The following is a 24008-nucleotide window of genomic DNA, read 5'->3' on the forward strand; positions in this document are numbered from 1 at the left end:
GGCATGGTGATCGAGCGCTCCTCCGTGATTTGAAGTGAGCTGGATCAAAGATCGTACACTTTGCGATGCGAAGCAGAGACAAATCTCAGCATGTTGGAAATATCGAATTAAAACACGAGCGACGGGAAACTGGATGTATACTGTAATCTTCTGCCAAGATTTTGTGCAGGAGCTCGCCGAAGGCCGTGTGAGTGAGTATGGTTGAGGGGTCTAGATATCGCGCACGAAAATTTGTGATGCTCTTATAATAAAAATTATTCCACAATCGTACCTGAATTTCTCAATAAATATCACGAAAATGCAGAAAAATCACCTCCCAGAATCTCCTGATGATACGATGACGGAGTAGTGCGCTGTCGCCGTTTGTATGTCGGACTTAATTTTATGCGTTCAATTTCTCGGGGTATGTAAAGATCGCGCAGCTGCCCTATGTCGTTTCATGCGTGAAAGTATCTGCCCCTCTCTGCGGCTGTAACGTGCTTCGGCTTTCGTAGAATATTATAAACGATCGATCGAACAAATTACGAATTCTATCGGCTACGATCATACGAACGAGACAAGCGAGACGACACGTCTAGGCTACAACATCCTTAAAAAAGATTTTAAGCTAAGGTAGGTAAATTGTAAGGTAAAAAATTGGAAATTTAGTGAAAAATTTGTTTTAAAAAAATTGGAAATTTAGTGAAAAATTTGTTTGAAATCAAAATTTCTTACCTGCTTCCTTCTCATGTTTAGCGGTTGTCAGGTATGTTTATTCCATGGGCGTATCGGCAAATTTTGCGCTTGGTCCTACGCGTAACATTGCTTGCTATACGCAGTTACGCTATGCGCGATCATTAAGTCCCTGCGCGAGACCTAGTACCCTTACTATACAATGTACCGTGCGTACTGGGTAGTCTACGAAATGCACGAAAACCATGCAAGCAAGCGCAGGCTGTGGCCTGATTTTAGGGCTAACGTTTAGGCCTAACAGTTAGAATTTACTTCGTATTTGCCTAGCCCTAGATATTGGTTAAGTCTTAAGTGATGAGGTATGTAAAACAAATATTAACTGCTCTGTATTCGGATGGTGGTGGAAATTATCACTCCCTCGGTGCTTTTCATACCGACCCTTCCATCACCCCTCGGCTAACGCCTCGGGGTGATAGAAGGGTCGGTATGAAAAGCACCTCGGGAATGATAATTTCCACCATCATCCTCATGAGCAGTCAATATTTGTATAACATATTTCACAAAAAGGAAGCACACATGAAAGCACCAGATAACTGGTGAAAATTGGAGATGAATATTAAAAATATATTGGGATTGCACAAGATTCCATTGACACAATCATCGTAAAACACGTCATATTGGTACTCACACGCTTTACTCAATATTGTATTATGTCCCATGCCCCTTGCTGGAGGACAGCGCTACGCTTCCCACATCATAATAGACTCTCCTGTGTAACAAAGCTGCAACATACAGCAGTTCACATTGAACACCCGTATGTTCAACATTTTTCACTGTAAAATATTGTCCTGCTCATTATTAATTTTTGAACTATCAGCCATGCAAGTTTGCGTATGATAATCTTTCTTACAAACAAAAATACGAAGAATGTACTTATTTATGGATATAACACGACCTCTGCATCTTCGCAAAATGCTTTGACAGGTAAAAAAAATGACGTTGTATGCGTATAGTACAAGATGAATATAAATTGGAGCCTGTTTAATGTCAAACATAAAAAGTATTGTTATGTAGCATAAAAAGATAAAAAATTTTCAGAACTTGACAAAACATTTCTAAAAAGTTAATTACACATGTATAGGGTATGGACGTTTTGCATGTGCTAATTTTCATCATTTCGTAAATGCTCTCATTGAAACATTGTTTTTCGGATAATCAAGATCAATTTGAAGAACACTTAACTTTTACACTATAGCAGAACTAATGATATAAAAGTGGAAGACAAACAAAGCAACAAGGTATTTCATAATAGAACACAATATTTAGGCTCTGACACAAACACCATGCAGTTCTTAATCATTCTGTGGTGCTCTATCCAAGAAAAATGGGAACACCAACTCTAATATTGATATGGCTCAATGCAGACCTTCTTATAGTCACCTCATTTACTTATTATAAAGGTCCATGTATGTACAAAATAAAGAAAGAAACGTCATCATGTAGTACTGTATGTCTTCTGGCATACACGATATAGGGAAAAGCACACAATTAACGTGCATACTAATTTCAAACCCAACTTTTTGCAAATAATACTTTTTTCATTGCACAATCTACACAATGAGGAAGTCACTTAATTGGTTGTGCATTCTCATTGCTACAATTGGCTATTAACCTTTCCGCCCTTCTTAATTCTCCATCTGATCTTAAACTCCTCGGCTGGCAGATCCGAGTCCCACGCCCCCTTGAGGATCATGCGCGCCCCCGTGCGGCCAATTTCGTCAGCTGCCATAGCGCCTCCTCCGTTGCCTGCTGCAATGAGTCCCAAGGTCGGGGACACCATATCGCAGTAGAACTGACCAGTAGGGGTGTACGTAGTGACGCAGAACATGGAGCGGAAGGATTTTGGTCGGAATCCTGTCAAGAATCAAACAGTATCAAGCTTCTCTTTGAAAGCACTAAACATAATAAGAAAAACTTTTATAGCTTCCTCTAGAACCTTCTAGGGAACGACACAGGTACAATCCTATCAATTATCGGCAAATAATAATGTAGAACATTGGCAGACATCAATTTGGTAAACCTTGGAAATCTTTTTAAGCATGGAGTATAATATTGCAAGTAGCAATAAATTAGGTAGGTGTTTGATGATATTTGATACTTCTTGGATCACAGTGGGTCAAATTAGCTCGCTCATTCTCTCCCTCTCTTGTCCTCTCTGTAATCTACACAGTACTAGTATATAGGCCTATTGTGACGTAGTTACTTGATGCAGTCTGAGATCCCATTTAAACAAGTTCAGCCCAAGTGTGTTTGAAAATGGTATTGTAAATATGTTACTTTCTACTTGGGAAAATGAAGACAAAAATTAAGTGGAGATATAAACACACTTTCGACAGATATGAATAAGATTATGAAAACACATCTTTAAATGCCGCCCTTCACGGTCCCATGCGGCCATTATCAAAAGATTAATAACGGGAAATATTGCCGAAGTTTTAGCGGCAATGCATCCTGCAGAATTAGAATGCGGAGGCAGGGATAGAACAAAAACGGCTGCTAATTTTAGTCGATAATTCCCCCTTTGATCACATAATTATGGAAATCTAATGCCTGTTGGTACTGCTTCACATATATTGCTCACCGGTAACAGACTCGTAGATGCGGAGGTATATACTCTGAAACGCCTGGAAGTTATCCTCCGTCCTGCTGCGGTACCACGCCGCTACCTCCCGACTCGAGTACAGGGGTCGGTTCCAATCGCTGTCATGGCCCACTTTCAAATAGTACTTTCCTGAGAAGAGAAAAATCGTATGTGTAACATCATACAGTTTGCCTAAGAGTCGTAACTAGGGTGGATGAGACCCTGCCGGGGTCGAATTTGGGTTCGCATCATATCTATTCTGTTTAAAAGTCCGTCTGGACTCTCGCGTAAACAGTCAACATGGTTAAAAGGGAATGAAACCCAAATATTAGGTCTATATGGTGGATTGACATCGTGCAGAAATATCAGTGAAGTTTGAGGGAAATTGGATAAAGCGTTCAAATCACGAGTATGCAGTCAACATGGTTAACATGGTTAAAGGGGAATAGAACCCAAAATTAAATACATGAATTGACTGCTTACATAAATATTAGTGAAGTTTTTAGGAAAATCGGACAATCCATTCAAAAGTTATATAAATTCAAATTTGTGTTACAGCCATCGCCGGATAAAAAGGCTAGATATTTATACAATTCGTGATGTCACATATAATATAAAACAAGATGTAAAGACAATATAAAGAGAATTCCACGGGGGGGGGGGGGGGTTGCTAAAAATTATCTACAATTGGTACCCTACAACTTAAAACAACAACAACAAAACGTTCCACGCCCTCCTGTATTACTATTGTATTCAATGTTACTACACTTATATTATCAATCAGGTAACGCTATAACATGAGTATTGTTCTCACAATTTGCGTAAGTGCATATTGTCAAAGATATCCAGTATTCCTCTACATTTGAAAGTAAGTGCTGACAAGAGAGTCCCTTCTATTAGTACCAAAAATATACTGCGCAGCAGCCATTGTAGTCATGGTTCTCTAATTCTCTCGACCTACAATCAAACCAGGATGAGAATCTCGTGCAAGTGTGCATGCCATAAAAATTATTCGTCATGTTGTTCGCAGTGCTGGTCAAAGTTTTGAATAAACAAGCACACCCATACACTATCCGTCATTTCTGACTTTATAGGGAAGTGAGAATTTCTGATTTTATAGGGAACTGCTAGCAGCTTTGCATTCTAATCTAAGCTTATGGTGCACTCTCTATACATGCCCTATCTGCCTATATAGTAAAATGTGAAGGGAGCAAGGCAGGTGTGACGAAACAACCCGTTGTCTGCTGCATCAAGATTCTATGTAGTAAGTGTAAAGTGATTGAGAATGGACAAGTCTTGGATGATTTTGATGTTCGTACCATCCGGGTACTTGACCGGAGGAAGAATGTACGAATTGCGATGGTCATTGCCGTCCGGTAAGTACACAAGCATCGACGGCATGTTCGACATGCGACGGGCGTCCTCCTCCCGTAATTCGATCAAGACTGCCATCTCGGTCATAGGAGTGAGATCGACCTCCATACGGGGATCGGGAAGCAGTCTCTCGAAGTTAACGAATCCCCCCGGGCACAGGAGCACTCTCTTTGCCGTGATTGTGCGACCGCCATTTTGGGTGACGACGCGCATGTACGCGCCTAGAGACGGATCGTGGTGACGCGTTACCTCGCTGGCAATGTCCCTGATTACGTCACAACCGTTGCGCTTCGCAACAATTTCGTTGGCAAGAATATACTTTCGCGGACTGATGTAGCCAGCTTCCTGAGGTTCGAGTATGGCGTGAAAGCGTGAGTCGTCTGAGTGGAGGTAGGGAAAGAGTTCAGAAAGTTCCTCTGACGTCAACTTGCTGGTGTTGCTATGCGATGGTAGAAGAGTGTACACTTTCGAAACATCGTCTGCAAATGCCTTGAATACGCAGCCGACCTCATGATAGAAATTGACGCCTGTGAAGAAACATAAAAAGATATTATCGTAGCAATTCGAAACAGATTTAAGCATTTCTTGGAAGTTAACATTGCGCACATCGTTGATTTCTTTATTTCAATAAACAAACTCACAGAATACGCAAAAATCGTCGAGAAAAATGTGAAAATGTCTATACAATTTTGGTAATCCTTTCTTGCCATATCCATGAAGTTTGCAGAACAAGAAAAATAACGCTAATATTATTATTCTTCCACCGTTCATGATTATTACTTCACTTCTGGTTAAATTCTAGCATAAATAATTATGTTAAAAAAAAAAAAAAAAAAAGGTTCCAGGACATGAAGATGCACAAATTAATCGTAATCGATAACGACACCGATTGAATCAAGATACTCGTCGTGAAAGCAGCAATCACGTAAAAATGTCTGTGTAGATCCTACACTAAAAACATACCACAAACAATAAAAGACACGCAATGTCCACAGTTTTATATGTGTTCCTATGGTAGATATCACTAAGGAATAGTCTCACCAGTTTCCCGTTCGAGGTCCTTGAACCGGTCAATAGATCGTCTGACCACCACCGGCCATGTGGAGTCTCGTCTGCGCGCGCACACCTCGCTGACGATGCGCGCTTCGTCGTAGTGGGAGCCGAATATCGTCCGCCTTGGATCCTGCAACTCCTGTATGTGACGAGGTGTACGAACACAGGTAATAAAGCGCAATATGAAAGGAGTTTGTCGTTGTATCTCACTGAGCGGCGAATGTTTGCGAACGTAGCAAATTCTAGAGAATTTCAGGGGTCGTTAAAAGTAATTCTAGGGAATTTCAGGGGTCGTTAAAAGTAATTCTAGGGAATTTCAGGGGTCGTTAAAAGTTGCAATCAAATTCGCAAACAGTTTTTATTGTCGTAAACAGTGTTTCTTGCCGCAAGAAAATTTTGAACATGTTCAAAATTTGTTCGCGACAAGAAAAACCGTTTGCAACAATTAAAGGTCCAGTTTACCTTTGGGAGCAGTGATTTCAAAAATGTTCAAGATATCATATTTGATGCATATGTGTAGGTCTGTTGTATCACAAAACATCCTACCATACAAAATTTTCACAATAAAGCCTAAAATATAAGGAGATATCAGCATTTTTCTCAATAAACCATAACTGTAGACGGTTTATTCTGGAAGCATTCTTATTATAACTATTGTTCATATTTTGTGTATTTACCAATACTTAACACCGATTGTACGGATTCAAATTTTTACAGTGGTTGCTTCCATCCCTAACTCACATTTTAGAACTAATTCAAAGCACTAAGGCTGAGTTTTTATTTCATCTGCAAATGGTAAATTATGCCTTTAAAACTGTTTACGAATTTGATTGCAGTTGTCTACGAATTTGATTGCAACTTACCAAACCTTGGCGAAACCTAAAATCCTACAGAATTCGCTATTTTGCAAAGTGAAATACCCCTTTTACGAATTTCCTTGCAGCTTTTTCTTTCGAACCTTGACGAAATCCAAAATTTCCTACGTTTGCAAACAATTGCCGCTCAGTGAGATACTGTGTGGAATGGTTAATGAAGACCATGCACTGATTATCAAACAGCAATGAGGAAAAACGCTGATACATGTAGTGAAAATGGCAGATTTCGACAAGTATGCATGGGACGTAGTAAGAGGGTTATCGTTTGGAGGAAATTGGACAAACTGATTACCTGTAACTTTATATCATGTAAGCCGGAAATACGCAGCCGAGGTGCTTGACAATGCAACAATGTGTTAAAAAAAAAAAAAGAAAAGGAAAATCTTCTGATACAGATGCTGCCATCACACGTATTGGTAACCTGCGTGTGTGCATGACGTTTATTGAAGGGGTCGGTGCAATATAGTGCTAACCCACACTTTTGTCAAAATTGAGTTACATGCATTTTCATAATCCTTATCCTTTACTCTAACCTCCGTGAAAGTATCATAATTATATGAATTCAACCAACAAGATGGTAAAAAATGCATGCATTCATGTTTTATTAATGTACGATGTATGGACTTTCCAAACATTCAACAGCGATTATCTCAAAATGACTATCGTGTGGGTTAGCACTATACTGCACCGACCCCTTCAATTTTGAGATGGTGGTCCCAACAATAGGCCAACAGAGTATAAACCAAGGACGTTGCATTATTGGCCCAGCATACAAGACCTCACTTATTATAGCCGCTATATATATGGTGTAGATTATCACGTCAGATATTGCATGTTTTTCTGTTCCAATTTCAGTTAGCGATATAATAATGGATGAAATGGGGGGGGGGTTGGCTGTTATTTTGCTGAAGGAACAAAATGTGAAGTAATTATGGTCTTCTTATTATTTCCTTTATTTTTATACGACATAGGCATCAAACAATAGATATAATAGAAATTATTAACGAAATTATCATTTCGTGAACGAAATGTTCATTTAGTTACAAAATGTTGTCATTTCGTTACAAAATAGTCATTTCATCGACGAAATGACTGATTTCGTAACGAAATATTCCATGCGACACTTGGCGCTCCATGCTTTTTGTCCATGGTTTAATCCATGGTTTCATTTGTAACACCTTCGTGAATTCGGGCCCATGGGTCTCATAATTATATTGCTTTATATTGTAATGAATAGCGCCCCCTTCTGCTGACCTTGAGAAATTCAACCATAACAACTAGTGGAGGTTGACTTGCTTTTCCTTTGTGGCAAATATCAAAAATGATTGGTAGAAGATAAAATATATATATTGGGGATAAAAAAAGTGTAAAGAAAAAACGTGATTTTAGTATATTTAAAACATGATTTTAGCATATTTCATATGTATTTTTATGTTTTGGCTAATAACGCCCTCAATGGAAGACCTTGAAAATTTTCAAATGTTGCATCATGTAGAACATGAGCTGCTTCACCCACGTACCAAATATGACGGTGATGCATGATATAATAAAGAAGTTATATAGGGGGCACAAAGTGCTCCCGCCCCCTTGGGCCTGGATGGGGTCAAAATAGCTTGGGCTTTACAGGGTTAAAAAGAAAAACCAAAAGATGAGATTTTAAGAAGACAAGGAAACTCCCGATCTCTTTGGTTGCAAATGTGGCACGATGAACGAAAGCTAAAATCAGATGGAAAATAGTGTATGTAATGTAAACAATCGACCCTCATAATCCTCCCGATGGATAGAAGGACCAGTATTACGTAATGATGTGTCATTCAGAACAATAGCTCGGTCGTTTTTGCTTTCTGCCGTTTTGTGTTTACCCTACAGTTCTACCTCTGTACTGCTCTTCCAGTCTGGATAGGGTCTCCAGTCCAAGAGTATTGATTTTCCTTTGAAGTCTACTGTATATAATGCGTATTGTGCTTCAAGGCACAGTTTAGCAAGGATAAGTGTCAGATGGTGCGGTGTACATACCTGGTTTCGTTAACAGCAAAAAATCGTCTCTGGCCCCACACTGGAACCTTACTACCCTCATCCTGACCGAGGTGAGTTCTAGTAAACCTTTTACGTGTACCCTACTCAACACATCAACTTAATTTTGGAGTGTAATAGTAAAGAAATACTGCATAAGTAATCACACAAGATACAATGTCACTACAATATTCACCTCTATTTCCCATCATGCTATGATTTTCAACAATCTTCCTGTTCATTTAGAATAATTCGTGACATGAACAGTTTTACAAAAGAAATCTTGAAGTTGGCGGAAATCCCTTGTCCATACAAGTATACCGATTTTCTTATTTTGTTCGTATGTAACTATTTTTTTCATTCATTTTTTTTTTGTAACTCGTTCAGTGTTTGTCATTTATTGTGTATCATTGCATATGTTTGCATTTTCGCTGTGTGTATGCTTTGTTATACGATGTTTAACACTGCCTTGATGAAAATAGCTTTCCAGCTGAAACAGGGCTTTAATCCGTGTATAAAGAAAATAAACTTATCTCAACTCATAACGACAAATTATGAAACACATTGGGAGGAAGCCATGCAGACGTTGAAGTGGAAATTAATTCATTATCAAACTGAAGGGCTACATCAAAATGAAATACCATCCTATCAGAACAGAGTATTACCATATAGCATATCGGTGCACGTCAACATTGTTTCATGTAGGGCCTACGTTGGAGCACTGACGTGAAAGTGAATCCATACGTCTATAAGGTATTCTTATTGGATCACTGACAAAGGAAGACGGACGCCGCTTTTGTATTGTATAATGGCTATATTATTCAATCTGCAATCAAAACAAAGATGCAAAGAATACATTAGCATTCAAGCATTCAGATGAGTACATCATTTGTTGACAATGTGTTATCTTATCATATACGTGAGTCACTGTTTAACCAATCAATGAGCGACTGTTTCATAACTTTCAGAGTGAGACTGGTATGAGATTATGCCATATCAAAATATCAACCAGAAATTTACACCGTCAATACATCTCTTTTATATCGAAACAATGAATGCTCACTAATATTCATAAGTCTTTCATAAACTCGATTAAATACCTAGAACTTCTTTCTAACGAAGATGTTCAGATTCACAAAATAACCTTGCTTAACTAAAGTCTCATTCCTTGAATCATTTTCACTTGAGACTTCTAGTCTGCTATATCAATCATAGCTTCAGGATTTTGTTACATCTGACTTCAAATTAGATTCACTTGCTTTATCGTGCAATTTCCAATTACAAAATTAGCCCGCAATCTTTACATATATCTGCTTTGTCTGCTTTGAAGATAATTATCAGGCATTTTGATGCATTAATTAAACCAAAGAACAAAGAGCTGTGACCAGATAACATGCTACACAGAGCCCTGGTACTATGCGAGCTCTTTACCACAACCGTACCGAATCAAATAGCACAGCATAACATTGCTTAATCAACCAACCACGATTAAACCTTTTCATGGAAATGTGTATGAAATATTGCTCTAACTTTCACTCAAATTCGAGACTTCTTGTCCAGATAAAATAACTAATTTCTACATGCAATTCTGCACTTTAACCAAAACCAAATTTCTTTGTTTGAAAGCCACTTTCAACTTTCTTTTTTGGTGCCAAATTTTCACCTCATGACAGTGACCTACTTCTAATGAGCAATATTTCATCCATTTTTGAGGTTCATTCATGTTTGTCAACTTAAACTGATATATCACACTTCACATGTAGCATATTTTGGACTACACGTTTGTAGCTTCATATACACATTTTCTGAACATGAATGTTCATTGTACACAATTACATGTACAGTATGTAGGCACACATGTGTACATATACTTATTTCCTTTCATTTCTGTGCAATACTTTGTGTCCCTGTGCTTAATTGCAACATTACTTGGATTAAATCTTCCTTTTGAAAAGACATCAAGGTCAAATTCTGACCGTAAGATGACAAGCCAAAACAAACCGCAATTAGCCTACGACAAGCAAGCGTAGGCGATAAGGCTACGCCTAAATTCCAAGCGCACCCGAATACTTAATTCACACTGTACTGTGCGAACGAAAGTTAATCTGTACACTGCGACACAAAGTTTTGCATCGAAATTTACAGCTTTTGCTTTAACTACACATATCAACACTTCATTGATAATATGTTTGATATTTCATGATTTGAACTCACTCTTTGGGCGGCGTTAAACTCGGCCGGAAACACACATTTTGGAGCGTATAGCCCCCCTGGAAAACGGACTTCTGACTCAGTTCAGACCGTCATGGCTTCTGAGAAAATACCGGTGCTATAATGGTGTCTTTAATCAATCTGAGCAAAAGTTCAAATTTCTCAGCAAACCTTGTTTCAATGAAACACTTATATCTCCTGTTGTATAGCTTTCTTCATATTATTGTGTCAGTATTGCCAATGGCCCTTACTAATAAGTGCATTCAAGCGATACCCGATCACGACGCAATGTGTCTATCGATGTTATGTGGTAAAAAGGTATAATAACACCTTGCAATTATTACAAGATTTCAGATACAGCGTTGAAAGCGAAGCTCATTAGAAATATTTTAGAAGTCGAACTTTATGAATTACTTATTTATAACCTACATTAGCAAACCTGCACAAATCGACAATAGAACAGTGTTCTATACAAAATATGCAACGGTGTAGTGAGTTACATGTAGGGGAACCCGGGGCAAAGAGGAACACAGGACAAAGTGAAAAACCCCCATAAAACCTATGAATATTCAGTCTTGAATCTAAAGCTCATGCACCAAGAACCGTCTGGATATAGGGAGGCTACATCTTTTGATATCAGAGCCGCGCAAATAAATAATTGTATGTGTGTTTTTAGGGGAAAGGCCTTTTTTTTCGCACCTCAAAACCAAAAATTAATGATTATCAATATTTTATGCCAAATTCTCGTGCTTATCTGAAATACAGTCAGACCTGTCTATAGCGGCCACCCAAGGGAGACGGAAAAAGTGGCCGTTATAGACAGGTGGCCGCTATAGACAGGTAATCCAACTTTGTGTGCATTGCTTACGTCATGTACGTATCATCGTTGTATCCTTACATGTACATGTATGTGTGTACGTATGAAATCACCGTGTGCTTCATGCATTAATATGGCGGTGTATATGAAATTGTTGCACAGCAGTATGTGTATTGTCGTGAAGAAAGCTCAACACTAGTGCATTATCACGACTGAATGAGGGATGAATGCAGCGGTGGCGATCAATGAACGTTGCCCGCACGACTACAAAGCAGAAAAACACGCTGAATTATCGGCTCGGCTACGGCTCCATTGGGTTTTTGGCCGCTATAGACAGGTTAAAATCTACCGCGGGAAACAAAATTTGTGGCCGCTGGTCGCGCTGGACAGGTGGCCGCTATACACAGGGTCTTTAACAGGGCTTTTCTCTCGGGGGGATTTTTCAGTGGCCGCTATAGACAGGTGGTCGCTATAGACAGGTGGCCGCTAAGGCAGGTTTGACTGTATCTCGAAAACCGTGGTAACGATGCATGGGTCTAAGCTTCCATTAATCATGGTGTCAGGACTAGCAAATATTGGCTGACGTAAATATGCATGTCGGGAAAAATTATTTACATGGTTGGGGCAAAGTGGACGGGACAAAGTGGAACGTGGTAACTAATGGGCTTGTGGCAATCCCACCTCCCTGTTAAAATGAAGTTTGGTACGTTTCCACGCTAGAGGCAGCGCAGCAGGGCCGCTCGTTACTATGTTTTCCAATTACAGCTTTAGAAAACGCTTCAAATTCTATAGTGGAAAATTACCTCACATACAAAAGGTCATTTAGGGCCTAGGTACTCTTCAATTTTAAAACTAAAGTAGGTGTTTAAGGAAACGGGACATTCAAAACTATACAAGAATGTACAAGGCTTTTGGAGAGCAATTTAGCCGAAGGTATATGGGTTTTTACGTAGTTTCACTTTGCCCCATTCTGCATTGCCCTTTGCCCCAATGGTCTGGGGCAAGATAGAATTTTCATACTTTTTTCAAGTTCACAGTAATTAATAAAACTGATAATTTGAAAAGAAATTTTACTGCCATTTGTTAGCGGTAGTCCTAAGGTAATGTTAAAGCCAAAAATGTTGCTTTACTCTGCTTTGAATTTCCGTTTTGGCTGGACAAAGATTTTTGGTCCACTTTGTCCCGGGTTCCCCATACTTTAATAGTTGTTGCCGAAAATGTCAAAGCTCATGATCGAGAAATGAGTTCAATTTTTCTTGAGATACCTACAAAATGTAAGCACATGAAATACATGTACTTTCAATAATATTCTTACTTATATTTCATTCAAAATGACACAACACAGAAATGGCATAACTTCATCCAATTGCGATTTTATGAGACAAGCGCAATCTATTCCATGACATATGTACTTTGAGACTCACATGAAATGATAAGTCGAATTGTTGGTGTACAAGCCGACTCGATATATAGTTGGTAAAGATCTCGTATCATTTCACCAGTCCGAACTACATCATGTACATACTAGATTTTGTAAGATGAAGGTTGTGCATGTAATTCATAGATATTAGAGGATGGAGTACTATCATGGAGTTCATGGGACGAATAAACTTTCTGCATCGTAATCATACCAGCAATAATGTTAGATATCGCAGTCAAGGTAATGCATTTGTTCATCGTGTTACTATCAAACACATTAAGACTATAGTTTGTAAGACAAGACCTTCTTTCCAATTTTGATCATTTCATTTCAAACATCCAATCTGTCTGCATCGTTTATCCAGGACTCGAAACAGTACTTCTACTATTCTACAGGTTTCCAGCTGCATCGATCGACGACTTTCAGATCTATCTGTTAATGCCGACAAAACTTACAAGAATGCAAGAGTTTTCGTCGCGCAATGTTATCACCATGCAATAGTGCTTTTTTCATTATGTTCAATATCCATTCTTAATCAATTATTTTCCTTGTTTCCTCCGTACTAGGAGTGCTAACTTCATCGCACCTCATCAATGAAAAACCCCAAGCCGAAACTAAATGATAATTATGCCTGCCTTCGACCAAGTCATCAAATGCAACGTTTGCGGAGTCATATTTCAACACTGGCCCGGCCTCTATCGACATAAGGGCATTGCTCACGGCAATCGTAGCAAGCGTCATTTGTGCGATCGCTGCGGGAAATCTTTTCATCGAAGTGACGGGCTGGCAAGACACCAGAAAGCACATGATAAATGTAGTCCGATCCCGAAAGAGACTAAACTCTCATGCCAATACTGCAGAAAGGTATTTGAACGCGTTAGTGATCGACGACGTCACGAGAAATCCGTTCACACGTCATCATCACCCTTTGTCTGCAAAACATGCGGTAAGGAGTTTAGCAGAAAAGATAACTTCCATCGCCACTTCAAAACGCACGGTGGGCTACAATTAGCAGATGGAGACAAAAGCCTACTCACTAGTACTCATTCTGACCATTCTCCTCACATAGGAGCACTGGATCAGTCAACCACACAGGCTGAAAACCAAATGCTGTTACAATCAGCTGTTGGAGACAAAAGCCTACTCACCAGTGCTCATATTGATCACATTGGGGCACTGGATCAGTCATCCACACAAGCTGAAAACCAATTGCTTTTACAGTCAGCAGTTGGAGACGAAAGCCTCCTCACTAGTGATCATATTGATCACATCGGGCCGCTGGATCAGTCAACCGCACAAGCTGAAAACCAATTCCTTTTACAATCAGCTGTTGGAGACGAAAGCCTACTCACCAGTGCTCATATTGACCACATCGGGACACTGGATCAGTCATCCACACAAGCTGAAAGCCAAATCCTTACCCTAGATGATGTGTGTGAGAAGCATCGAAGTTCAATCCAGACGCACTGGCGGGTTAGTGACAGAGATTGCCGCCTCTACAATTTTGAATTTGACGGTCTTCGACCCCATAAGATGAGAGAGTTTGCGGAGAAAATATTTGATGGACAGGAAACTGCTTACAAAGTCAACGCCGCGTTTGGGTTAATTCTTCGTCATACTGAGACGCAGGACCTGAAATATCAATGCCCTTCCGCAAACAGGACACTATTCGAGGCACCTCATGAAATAACTACTAGTAATCGAGCATCACTAGAAATATTCATCCGAGCACTCCTGCGAGCAGGCTCTTTGGAATACGTGAGACAGCAGAGACCCAGCGCAGAATGGGCTGTGTATCGCATCACCAACATATCCTTCTCCGTGTACCCTTGCCAGGACTTTCCAATCGATTGACAATACATGATGTATAATGTTCTTCCAGACTACGTTAAAAGAAACAGACCAATAGTGAATGGTCTGTAAGACAAAACAATAAAAGCATCCTCTATCTCTTCTCTTATTTAGTGTCCCATTAGATTGTCTTCATTTGGTGCTATTAAAGAAGAAACAGCGGAAAAACGACGATGACATACTCCCAGAAGTTCTCTTCAAATACCCCGCAAAGTTCAAAGGTGATACACTTCGTCAACCTGGTGAACTTGGAACCATTAATGAGCTAAACATCGTAGTATATCAGTGAAGTAAAGAGAAGAAGAAGAAGACGAAGAAAACATAATTCGCATAGAACAACGAAACGGTTTTAAGACTCGTGGGCGGGAGGATCGAGACATACGTCCAGACACCGCGTAATTGACTTTCTACGACGATCTTTTCTTATCCATTTATTTATCTGTCTATAAATGCATTTATTTATCTATATATCTATTCATTTGTTGAGTCCTATTTCATAAGGGTAACCCCATTAGTAGGTTGGTAGGACCCGGCCTACTGTTCTTCCTGGGGCCCTGAAATATTTAGCTGCATATCGTAACCCATCAACCGATATTGCGATTAAGTGATTTGAATGTCGAAGGTGTGGTAAGTTACATGAAGCACGGTTAGAAATTATATCGTCTTTGTCTAAATATCAGAGTATGAAAGCAGCGGAACAAGGACCGTTTATCCCGGAGAGCTTTTGTACGTCACAATACTAGCTGTCCTCGTGGGGCTGGAGAATTATTAGAAATACTAGTAAAATATTCCGGAAATCAATTGGTTTCCCTTCTCTATGTGTACGAAGTATGGCTTTCATTGTACGCAAACACAGAGTAGGCCTATACCATTTATACAGTACAGGAGATATGACCTATACAGTGTAATATTCCACCATGTTATGTAACCAATGGAGATTCATCAATCATGTCTATCCTCATCCAGCAAATGGACATCTTCATTTTGTAAGATTCGTTTTACATTGTCAAGAGGTACACTGTCACAGTCATAACAAAACGCGACACGTATCATTATTTCATTTTGTGTACTTCAACTGTATAATCTATCAAGACATGGTTGTGAATGTGTGTGTGTGTGTGTGTGTGTGTGTTTGCAGAGACAAAAAAAAAGTTGCGATGGCGGATTTACCTTATAGTGGGGCGAAATTGGGATGAGATTTGGGATGGGGCTTTAGGCGGATGTGGGACATCATTGATGAATATTAACACTAGGTTAAAGGGATGGTATAGAACTGGTTGAGGTGAGAATTCAGCTTTTAACCTTTTTTTGATATACAGCGTACTTAGAAAACACTGTATGAAATGTTAAAAAGCATACAATTCTAAGAGGAATTTGAAGTTCAATTTGATGAAAATCAGTTTTGAAGTGGCTGAGATATCCAGAAACAAAGTGAAACAGAGCGATGCTAAGAAAAGGTGCGGGTCCCACCTTTTATTAAGATCGCTTTGTCTTGGATGTCCAAGCCACTCGTTCAAAGCCGATTTTCATCAAATAAACTTTGAATACATCTTAGAATTATACATGCTCTTTCATATTTCATAAGATGTTTCTCATTATCTCCAAAAAAAAAAAAAAAAAAAAAAAGAATCATTATCAAAAATAGTTGGAAACCTCAATCCCCATCTCAACCAAAACTATACCAATACTAGTTTAAGTAGACACAAAATAATAAAGAAAATTGGAATCATCACCTCTTCCGTTGGCTCTAGTGGCCCAAGAAGACACACTCGAACCCCTTTCTCAGTAGACAACCAGCGGGCTGCTGCCGCCCCGATCATACCTGCTCCAACGATGCATACGTCATAATAGAAATCCATATTTGTCTCGTCTCCCGTCCCGATGACAGTACGGATTATTATAATACATGTATTCACATTATACTGTAAGGCATGCACACATGTAGTATCGAAACATACTCATCGCCAGAGGCGCCGTACCATGGTACACGTACAGGGCCTACAGACGTATGTGCTTTGACTTCAAAGTTCAGGACCACTAATATCTCGCAGAACATCAGCGTCACGTAATACTGTATAATAAGTGAACACATTGGTGCACGGTCGCACGTAAAGGACCTTTGAGCCCCATCATCCAGTATAATCTCCCCATTGGAATATATTACCAGGGAGGTGGAAGAAAGACCTTCCACCTCCCTGATATTACATTGCAATAAGGTCCCGATACCGTGTAATAGCCGTTTGAAGCTAAAGTCTTCCCTTTTTTTCACGCCAGGTCGAAGTCCCCGCTTTGTATGACTTTACAGCTCTGCAGTGACAGTAACATTGATTATACGTCATTATTTGTGCGTTATCGAGCACGAGCACAAATGATGCAATAACACAACGAATCGGCATATTGCAACATAGAGGTAATTATGTGAAGATCGTTACATTTCGAACGTTCAAATATGTTAAAGAACTTCCAAACTTTGTCGAATTAACAAACCAAATTTGATTTTGGATCGAAATTTATTCATGCTAAGTCCGTTCTGCCGGCAAGGCGACGATATGAAATATTTTCCACCGAGATACAACTTGTGGGAGCCTAATTTAAGTTACATTAGGAAGCCCGAGCGTAACTCCTATCCACAGACAGTCAGATGAGACGAGAATTGGTAAACTTAAAGGGACCCAAAACCCAAGGAGCAATGTGGATTGAGTGACAGCAGCAACATTAGTAGATACATCAGTGAAATTTTGAGGAAAATCGGACAATCGATGCAAAAGTTATGATTTTTTTTTTTTTAAGTTTTGGTGTTGGAACCGCGTGATGAGGAGACTACTAGAGGTTATGACATATGTGTGTGGACAATAATATAAAGAAAATGTAAAGAAAATTCCACAAAAATTCACTGTTCTAGCATAATGAATGAGCCCTTGACTAACAGCTTTCAGAAAGCAGGGGGAATAACTGCTACCCTTAACATAATATATCAGTATCAAGTTGATATAATTTTCATGAAAAATGAATTTTTGTGGAAACCCCTTTTAATGTCAGTGACTGCAGCACTGTGTTAAAGGCAGCCGGTCGTCGCAGGCGATTCGCAGCTCAGTAGAAAAGCACGACAAGCTGCTCCTCCCGTTATTGTACCCCCGTACGTACGTACCGAATGCCGAACACGACGCTACGCAGCGCACCAGCGAAAACCAGATGGGGCACGAGCGCCGTGCGAGCTGTCCACTGTAATTTCAACATGGACGCCCGAATACCTACCGAATGGGGCCGAATGGGTGCATGCACAAAACCGCACAACAGCCATGCGCATGAAAATCTCTCCCGGTCCGCAACACAACAAGTAGTGAGAGCTGTCGGGTGTACGTACGTACGTATCTGGCTCCAGTCTCTGTTTATGCACTATGGTGCCAATTTCAGCAATCTAAGCAATAATATTTCAAAATGTCTGAAAATAATATACAGCAATATCATAAATTATTCATTTATTACGTTGTTTAATATTTGGTATTTATAAATATGCTTTGATGAAGAAATATTAAAACTCTAAGCTTCAGGTATAGCAAGTTGCAATGCACATGGCCATATGGCAGGTTGTTATGATCTCATCGTGCAATGTTGTCTGCTGCGTCAGCTGCATGTGTTATACGTACAGCTTACAGTACGTTGGGCCGGATCGTAACATAACAAAGTTGATAGAAAGTCGTCGGTACCGGTATGTCAATATCAATATTGTGTGTGGTATGCGTGTACTGTTTGCAATAAAAAGTGCTGTACTATTTCGGCTTAGCCTTGGCTTTGGTTTAGTAATGAACCCTCACAATGGAGATCAAACAGCCGTCCAACTCGAGGCAACGTATCTACTTGTTTGACGCTATCGACGAGTGGAGAACGCAGAGAGACGTGTTCTTAGCTAGAGGACAAGTAAGAGACCAGAGGGGGAGGCTTCAGCGTCAGCGTGCCGATGAAAAATTTGCTTTCCACTTGCTGGAGTTGCATGAACAGTTTTGCAGGAATTTTTATTTAGAATGTGCAAATTCGTGTTACGACATGCACGGTGGAATTGTGTTGCCACGGCTTACGCCAATCAAGCAACCCCAGCTGGTCAAGTCAACAACTTCAAGGAATCCAGATCCAGATGATGTGTATAGTAGAAGTCTACACATGAATCAATGATTGAAGTGGAATGACCTTTTCTAATCTAGTATCAGTAACTTTAGGGCATTTGCGTTTGATCGACAAGTAGGCCTATTTTTCTATGTAAATTCCGTGAAAAACTTCTCTAAGTTCTCATTTATGTCAAATTATGATAACGCCGTAATTGAAATGACATTTGCTGGGTCAGTTTAATGTCATTAGTCCCATTAAATGAGAAGTTTTTTCATATCAATCATGTTATGCAAATTCCCCAAGAATATGATTTAGGATTTGCAAATAAATTTTAAAAAAAAATGAATAGATCTATCGCAAGCTCCATCATACATGTAGTCTAACCCAATAGATCTTGTCAGTGATGATCTTGTAGAACTCTAATGTTTAAACAGGGGAACTATAGGTTCAAAGATGATAGATCTAACAATAATAGATTCTAGTTTAGCTAGGCCCTACTTCGACTTGAAGGTATGTCGGTTGGTGCACGGCCCCCTTCTACCACGGCCACAGTTACTGTGTGCATTGCAACTGTGGCCGTTGGCCCTGCACGGGCACAGTCGCTTCCCCGTCCTGAATTTACACACGCCATGGCAAGTATGGTTGGACCTACTACTAATCGACCGCCTAATGTTTATCTGCTTGATAAGAATATCTAACACTGAAATTCACGTAAAAAAACCGGACCTGCGTGATTGAGAAAATCCAGCTCTATCGATGCCGTTTTCGATTCGAAGTTTCAGTGCAAAAATATCGCCGACGAACTTGCGTGGCCTCGTTTCAGCTCCCCGCGGTAAATCGCGTTATTAGGATCGACCGCTGCTTTTGCATTGACAATGCACGCAAACCGAGCTGTATTGAACACCGTGTTGTACGAAGCTTTTTAGAAGCCTTTTAGAAACTTCCATAGACATTACATTGTGCTGTCATTACGATTCGGTGAAAATATTCATTCGAAATTTTGTCCTTGATTAAAACCATTAATGAACAATGAATTATCGCGTTTTCCCACACCATCCTCATCTACATTCAAAGCCAATCCATTTTTATGTGCTTTGCGCGCAGAGAAATGCGTACTAATTGTTCAGTGCGCGAATTATACGCGGTCGGTTTCAATAAGGGTGGTCGATATGTAGTAGGGCTACCATACAAGACACAGGGTCTCCGACCCAATCGTCCGCGTTCAGAATGGACAACTCGGCGGTAATATCCGCTACCCATGACGATGTGTCATCGTCCATGATGGCCACCCTACCTATATATAATCTGATCTGACGATTACAGTGTAGTTAACGAGTGACGACGATCGACGGTGCGATGAAGAGAAGGCGTACACTGTACTAGTCGTACGAAGTATTGACCGATTCGGGTTCGTTGAGGGCAGCAGACATTTTACGGCACAGGGCGCAGCCATAGTGGGTGTATCAGCCGACCCCCCTGCTCTCCCCCACCCCCGGGCAACATGTTTACCACGCACTTGTAACAAAGGTTCGCGCACTAGCAAGCATTCGCGCACTCAGTACGAGACGCCTATTGGCTAAAGCAGTTTTTCATTCTGCGCGCGTGCTAATGTAGGGAGAGGGGTGGGGGAGTGCGGAGGGGGGGTCGGCTGATACACCCACTATGGCTGCGCCCATGCCAAAAATACACATAGCGCGTCACAGAATCGGTCAATAGGCAGCTAGCTACTATAATATAGCTCATGCGAACATTGCATCACACACAGTACATACAGTATACCATACATTCAATTCACATTACACAAAACGTACTCCCCGCCGCGCTCAGATCAATCAAGCGAGCAAACGAGATACTATAGCGCGATACATTGCTTTAGGGATGTCTTGCGCACACACACATTTCTCTTCGTAGCAACTTCGGAAGCAAGTTTACGTGCTGCCGCCCGCGGCTGAAATATGTCCATGTATCCTCGCGACTGGGTGTCTTTAAAGACCTAATAAAATGCTTGCAAAATGTTTTAATATGCAACAGAAATGTAAAATATATGTCATGATTATCAATGTAAATATGTTGTCAGTGTCGATCCGGTTTTTATCGCTTCTAGAAACTCCCCCAAATATCACATTTTTGGAGGACCCCGTTGCAGCTTTTGCGAAAAAGACAGTCACGTGACCAACACCCCTGAACCGATTGATGACGTATAAGCACGGAGTTGTGCTCAGTTAGCAGACGCCGCTCAGCACAAGCACTCAGATTACTAGCTTGGTACACGCGCGTACACGATAGCTAGCCCGGCCAGGCCCGGGCGCCGCGGGATGTGCGCTCCCGGTCGACACACTGACTGTCGACATGTACGCATTACCACGTATACATTATCACTAAGTTAGCTTGCACAGATACCTGGTACCTCGAGCATAATGTCTTCCCCTATATGGGTAAACTTCGACATTGATGATAATGATGAAGACTGCAGCTCTGACGATAGCGGAGAGGAAGAGGAGGCACATGAAGTTGAAGGGGAAGATGGGGAGGGAGAGGCAGCCGATGAACCAGAACGTTAACGTGGGGCTGCACCTTACCGATATGAACCAGCTGCATCTCCCCCGCTGCCAGTGCAAGAGCGTATTCGACATGGCACCAAGCCCGAGAATAGACCTCACGGAAACGATCGCCTGGGAAATAAGTCGGATTACAAAGTGGTATGTCTGGTATGCCCCCATATAGTTTAACGTTAGAAAGGATATACTGTATTCTACATGACTGACATTGTAAGTTGTAACTGTCTAGTAAGTAGATTAGAAGAACAGGCCCAGCTCGCTCACAAAGTGAGCGGCTACTCCGGCCGCAGCAAGCAAGCGGGAGCGTCCCGGCCGTGGCCTGGCCCGTCGGCCGGCGCTTACAAGTTAAACTACCAGTAGTAGTCTAGTAGTTTACATTCAGTAATTTAGATGCGTCATTTTCTAAGAAAAACGATACCAAGAAAATGATCGTCAATTTTGGTCGAGTAGTTTTTGTTTTATGCTAAAAATCATACTGTGGAAGGAAGCCCAAACGCCGTGCTTATCTACCGATGAATGCCACGGTGGGGCTGGATTCACGAGTAGGTCTAGGCCTATAAAGCAGGCGAGTCGCCGTAGTATTAGTACAGACACGCAGTGGTGGTGGGGCTATCGTGAAATAGGCCCCACCGCAGTGCGCGTGCACCGTACCCGTGCGTTTATAGCAAGCAAGGGTAGGTCCTACTTCTACGAAGATACTCAGCAGGATCCATAAGTCAGGATGTAGTCAGGATGTAGTCAGGATGTAGTGCTCCTAGGGTTTAGGGTTAGGTAGGGTTGTATTTATGGTTAGATTGGCCGTTAAATTAGTCGAGCCGAGGGCCATATTATGAAGTCATTTTCGCCGCATTCACGAGTATTCACTGTGGAAGGCAGCCCCACCGCCGTGCTTACCTACCGAGATGAACGCCACACGGTGGGGCTGAAACAGGCGAGTCGCCGTAGTATTACTATTAGTACAGACACGCAGTGGTGGGGCCTATTTCACGAGTTTGCCGAAAATAATGGATATCCAAGCGTACCACAGTTGTAATCTGCATTATTGGCAGTATTAAATCCGATACAGTTCATTAAATATTATTTTGTCTAAAGGCTTAGCCAATGACAATAGTGCAGCGCAGCACCTGCTATGCGCTCGCTAGCTCGCTCCCCCGCCAGCGCTAGCAGTGATGCAGCCGCCGGCCGGCTGTCGCTGCGCTGCGCTAGCATAGCCTTGCCAGCTCGCTGGCTACGGCTAGACTGGTCGTGAACGACTCCGTTCTTAGACGTCATCACAATTTAGAAGTGATAGTGCGCCGCATGCGGTGAAAGTATAGCAAGTTTTCCAAAACCGAGGAAATTGCATCCAATATGCTAACAAATATAGAACAAAATTCAGAACAGTAAAAAACCCCGCACAACCATAGAATTACTTAGAATTTAACATTTAATATTATTACATCATTGAGAAAAAAATGCCTAAACCATTTTATTAGGTCTTTAAGGTGTCAATAAGGACATCCTGTATGATTATCTAATAGACAGGGATCATTAATAAGTGTGTAGTGTAGATGCAACTTCAGGGACGTAGAACTTTTATACAAAAGGTATGGACACATAAAATATGATATATATTTTCCTCTGTTAAAGGGAAACAGACCCAGGACTGAATAGGGAACTGTTGTATGGGCTCACGAACATGCATCTGCCATGTTCAAAACATCCAACAGAAGAAGAAGAGGAAAAATGATTCGTACGGTATGTCGAAATTGGTCACAATATCAATCCCATTAATTCGTCTCTTCCAATTGGTCATTGTTCCAATCATTATGTACCGTAGTGATAACTGCGAAGTTTGCTAGTTTGATAGCTATCCGCTGAACTTTGTTAACTTAATTCATGTGTATTATAACAGGTAGGTATAGTGGTCGACGGATCTGTGTGAGAGTAAGACTAGATCTCGATCTACATTTTAAGATCGACATGATCGGTCAAGTCCAACATTGTTTACGCACCATACACCATACTGTAACCTGAATGACAGTTATCCAGCTTTTCATCGTCGATATTCGTAATGGAGATGGGTAACAACCATACTACATAAAGTCATCAAATAGCGCCCTCTTGAATCCCGGTCTGTGTTCATTTAAAAGATGGAGGCACGCACTGGCTGCCGATACTGCAGACAAAAAAAAAAAAAAACACAAATGTAGCTATTGGGGCCGTGGGGGCAGGTGTCATCACTTTGGGCCCCGACACTTTTTTAACCAGGAAGTACGTAACTGGCACTATAGAAATAGATAGAGATCTTGAAGTGTGAGCGTGGTAAGGTTATGTTTGTTTGTTTTGGTTTTTTTTTTTTATTGAAGAACTTTTTTTTTTTTTTGCTTGTCAGCTGGAAAAATCCGGAAATGGAAGGGGAGAGATGAGCTGAGGACCT

General features: G+C 40.8%; 1 protein-coding gene across 1 annotated transcript; it reads right to left on the reverse strand.

Moving 5' to 3' along the window:
• Window positions 1-2326: 2326 nt before the first annotated feature.
• On the reverse strand, window positions 2327-16786 carry LOC140230645 (monomeric sarcosine oxidase-like). The gene is made up of 5 exons (XM_072310788.1): window positions 16661-16786; window positions 5729-5879; window positions 4633-5214; window positions 3314-3463; window positions 2327-2586 (listed from the first exon to the last, which is right to left on the reverse strand). Exons 1-5 carry the CDS (start codon window positions 16784-16786, stop codon window positions 2327-2329), a joined length of 1269 nt encoding a protein of 422 aa, XP_072166889.1.
• Window positions 16787-24008: the final 7222 nt, after the last annotated feature.

Source organism: Diadema setosum, chromosome 7 (genome assembly GCF_964275005.1).
Source record: "Diadema setosum chromosome 7, eeDiaSeto1, whole genome shotgun sequence".
In the NCBI taxonomy this organism is placed as follows: domain Eukaryota; kingdom Metazoa; phylum Echinodermata; class Echinoidea; order Diadematoida; family Diadematidae; genus Diadema; species Diadema setosum.

Coding starts and splice junctions, on each gene's coding strand:
- LOC140230645 (XM_072310788.1), bottom strand. CDS start 16,786: ATGGATTTCTATTATGACGTATGCATCGTTGGAGCAGGTATGATCGGG. Junction 5,880..16,660: donor CACTAGAGCCAACGGAAGAG/GTGATGATTCCA, acceptor CGTCACATACAG/GAGTTGCAGGATCCAAGGCG. Junction 3,464..4,632: donor TCCGGTCAAGTACCCGGATG/GTACGAACATCA, acceptor TTCTCTTCTCAG/GAAAGTACTATTTGAAAGTG.